This window comes from Phalacrocorax carbo, chromosome 1 (genome assembly GCF_963921805.1).
Source record: "Phalacrocorax carbo chromosome 1, bPhaCar2.1, whole genome shotgun sequence".
NCBI lineage: Eukaryota > Metazoa > Chordata > Aves > Suliformes > Phalacrocoracidae > Phalacrocorax > Phalacrocorax carbo.
This window is the reverse complement of record NC_087513.1, coordinates 115,941,848-115,945,873: the sequence shown is the minus strand read 5'-3', so window position 1 is coordinate 115,945,873 and position 4,026 is coordinate 115,941,848. Positions and strand designations below refer to the sequence as shown.

General features: G+C 43.8%; 1 protein-coding gene across 5 annotated transcripts; it reads left to right on the top strand.

Annotated features, from left to right (window-relative positions):
* Positions 1-3,265, top strand: DNAJC28 (DnaJ heat shock protein family (Hsp40) member C28). 5 transcript variants are annotated; one of them, XM_064470987.1, is made up of 3 exons: positions 231-512; positions 1,200-1,234; positions 1,886-3,265. In XM_064470987.1, the coding sequence occupies exon 3, from the start codon at positions 1,930-1,932 to the stop codon at positions 3,043-3,045; it is 1,116 nt and encodes a 371-aa protein (XP_064327057.1). In that variant the 5' UTR covers positions 231-512; positions 1,200-1,234; positions 1,886-1,929; the 3' UTR covers positions 3,046-3,265. The 5 variants fall into 5 exon arrangements, with proteins under 5 accessions (XP_064327059.1, XP_064327069.1, XP_064327057.1 ...); XM_064470970.1 differs by having other exon boundaries at positions 1,200-1,443; XM_064470989.1 differs by lacking the exons at positions 231-512; positions 1,200-1,234 and adding an exon at positions 1-118.
* Positions 3,266-4,026: the final 761 nt, after the last annotated feature.

The window sequence follows — 4,026 nt, the reverse complement described above, 5'->3', positions numbered from 1 at the left end:
GGGGCTCCCTCCGGTGGTGAGCGGAGGGGCGCGCGGGGGCAAGCCGGCCTTCCCCCTCAGACTATGCCCCCCCTCTCGGGGGCCTCTCCCGCCCTTAGGAGACGACCTTGAGCGGAGGGTAAAAGCAGCAGTCGCCCCTCCTCTTCCTCATCCGCCATTGTTGGCGCTCTGCCCCTGGGACCGCGTCGCTGGGGGGGGGGGAAGGGGGCGGCGGCGGGGACCAGGTGAGGCAGGAGTGTGGGGCTACGGGCGAAAAAGCGCGCGGTGCTGTATGGGGAGCTTCCTCCGCCCCACATAACGGCCGTTAAAGCGGAGAGGGAGGGGGGCGGGAAGGACTGCCGAGCGCCCGGCTCCTGGTATGGCGGTAACTGCTTCCCTCAGCCCCCTGGTGGCACGGCGCCTCGGGGCCCTCGCCCCGTCTCGGGGCGGGAGGCCGGCCTTGTCCCGGCAACCCGCGCCCGGCGGCGGTTGGGCGGCGGCCGTTGGGTGTCTGACGGCAGCGGTGACACGGGGTGAGTGCTGTACGGACGGTTCGATGCGGTTTTTTAAGCACAAATGTATTAAAATCAAGTTACGGAATTATGAGAAAGCCTGCTTCTGGTCGGTATGTTGAATTTAAAGAGTGTATCCATTGATCTTTCTGTTCAAGTAGTAGGTGGATTTTTGTGGCCCCATGAAACTAAATCATTATTTTTGACAACCACCTAGAAGGAGAGAAGTTGTTAATCTGTATCATAAAGGGAAAAAAAATGTTAAGGACCATCATAATAACCCCAAGCTGATGACTTAATACCTTACCCAGATCAAAATCAACTGAAAATACTCTGGATTGATCCAGTCTTTTCATTCAGTCCCAAGTATGTCTCCTCTCCCATCTCTTTTCAGGCAGGTTAATGCAGAAGGGCAGTTCGTTATATGCAGAACATATAAACACTATTTATTCCTTAAACTTAACCTTGATTTAACCCAGTTTTTGGTTTAGAAAGGAAGTCAGCAAAGCATATATTGCAGTCACTGATGAATCTGCAAAAAGAGACTCTTCAGCACCATGTATGTGGCGTTTGTCTTAGGGTTTTCATTAAAGACAAGTTAACAGATGAGTAAATTGTGCATGCAGTTTGCATACTTGTCTACTTTTGGTTTTACATAGAAGACTCGCATTGTCATTTGCTAAAGGTGCTCCTTTTGCCATTCCCCAGAGTCTTTCAGAAGCACTGGTGTTCATGACAGTGAGGTACTGTCTGTCTGCTGCTGATCTGTTCTGAGTTCCAGACTTACAACCTTACCTGGCACAAACGAAGGAAATCGGCCACTAGGATATGAGAGCCCTGTATCTTGCTGGGATACAAGAGTTAATCTAAGCGAGTCTATAATCTGCTACTTCAGTTGTTGCTGCAAAGTACTGAAAGGGTACTGTAATGAAATCCTTTGAGAACACACCAGGTAGTAGATCTTGAGGCATTGATGTACGTGAATAGAAAACTCAGCTGATGGCTGTATATAGCTGCATAGAGGAAAAGGGAGAGATCTGTTTCAGCAGAGTTCCGACTCAACATAAAGCATATTTCCAGTTTCCATTACACTGAGTTTGCAGAAAGGCAATAAAGCTTTGGGAATTCTGTAGTGCAAAATGAACATACGCTACTGTTGCTACGCCAAGAGAAAACTGTATCATTAATTAATTTTTATTTACATTGTAATACTACTACTTCGATAGTAATTAATAAGAAATGCAGATTGCAATATTAGACTGCAAAAGAAAAGAACATTGCATACTGTTCTGAAATTTTGTAGGGATTTCTTTAATATAACAAGCTAAAGATAAATTATATAAGTTCCTTTAAAAAGTATATTTAATATGGTTTTTATAAAAATGTGTTTATAGGTCATTGTTTATAATGCACTGCATCTGAAGAAATACAAAGTGTCATGCTGACTAACAACATAGGTCATCAAGTGGTACGTCAAGCAATGATTCCAAGAAAACTGAAGCCATTTCCCTACATTTGTGGCAACAGAATGTTGTCGGGTTACAAACCTAAGAGCAACGTCAAGGACTCTTACAAAATTCTTGAGCTTGAGGAAGGATGTTCCCTTGATGATATCAGAAATTCGTATCGAAGTCTTGCTAAAAAATACCATCCAGACAGCGGTTCTGCCACAGCTGACTCTGAAGCATTTATGAAAGTAGAAGAAGCATACAGAGTCGTGCTCAGTGATGCAGCGACCAAAAAGAAATCGAACGAGAATAACGAAGAGGAGGAAGATCAGTTCAAAGCAAAAGCACCACAGCACAGGCACTACTTGAGTTTTGAAGGCGTTGGTATTGGAACACCAAGCCAAAGAGAAAAGCAATACATGCAGTTTCGAGTAGACCGTGCTACTGAACAAGTGTTGGAGTACCGGAAGAAGAGACTTGAAAGCCAGTATGCTGTGACGGACCTGATGAAAGCCAAAGACGTGAAGCAGAGCAAAAAGGTGAAAATAACTCAGGCAGTTGAACGGTTGGTTGAGGACCTCATCCAGGAGTCGATGGCGAAAGGAGACTTTGACAACCTCAGTGGCAAAGGAAAACCTTTGCAGAAGTTTTCAGACTGTCCACATATCGACCCTATGACTCACAACTTGAACAGGATTCTGATAGATAATGGTTACCAGCCAGAGTGGATCCTGATGCAGAAAGAAATCCGGGAAACCATTGAGCGGTTGAGGAAGAGTATCGTGGCATCTAGAAGTAAGCTTGGAGGGCCAATGACGCCATATAGGCAGAAGCAATGGAATCGTATTTGTGAGCAATTCATAGAAGATATCAGGAAATTAAATAAAAGAATTGACAACTTCAATTTAGTAGTTCCTATTCTGAGCAGACAAATGGTGCACTTCAGTGCAGACAAAGAAATTGCTCGAGCACAAAAGACTTACGAAGCTTTGATGGAAAACAGAGAGGCTTCTAACTCAGACACAAAGGAAAACGAAGAGGAGAATGTTAAAAGGTTTGGGTGGAAGTCGTCTCTGTTGAAGTGGTTAAACCTCTCGTTGAAATAAGATAATACTAATTCATCTGTCTTGTTAAGATTTTGAATGCACTTTATTAATGAAACTTGTAGCACTAGAGAAGTTTCAGGTAGACTGAAAGTGTAAAATCCACTGTCCACTGTTACATCAGTTAAAAGAAATTGGGTTGTCTGATGTTCATTTGCAGGTGCTTAATTGATTTATTTGTGAGTATTGTTAAGGAACAAATAAATTCACTTATCCTCTTGCAGCTCATTTTACTTCTGCTTAACTCAAAATTAATGCTTTGCTTCAGCATAATCACTTTTACAGTCAGTTACCTCTGCAAAACATGAAACTGAGGCATAACAAAAACATTTTAAGGGCAAAGAGGGCGAAGTGGAAGTGAAAGTTTTGCTGTGCCCTGTTTGACCTTTGTCCTTTTTTACTTAAATGTTTACAGTTCATAAACTGTTGACAGTTCTAATGCATTTTTTTCAAGGTTAAATGGGAATGAGGGGAGGGTTCTGGATGTCAGGACTTTTGCGGAAATCCATTTTTGGATCTGGCTTTTAACAAAGAACAGGAGGAGTTTCAGAAAGCATCCAAGCAAATACGGAAGACTGGCTGAAACTGTACCCTAGTCGCAGGGCTTTCTGGAGGTGAGAGGAGAAGAAATATTAATTTTCAAAAGTAATTGCACCATTTAAATATTTTAGAATATTGGTATCAAAGAACTTGCTATGAAATATTGCTGTTCTATTAAAGTTTCTGGGCAATGAAAGCTCCATGATGTCAAAGATTTATTTATCTTTGGTAACCTCTCAGCTCCCCACACAACCTGATTTTCCTGGAGGGCTTTGCTTTTGAAAAGGTGTCGCTGGATCTCTTGGTATCTTTGTGGGCCCCCTTCCTCCCTTGCGCCTCCACGACTCAGACCATCACCGTCTCTGCCTGTGCAGGAGTTGTGCCGTGCCCTGCCTGTCTGTAGGAAGATGTCCCACAGGCTCGGGTGTGCCAGGGAGCGGGAAT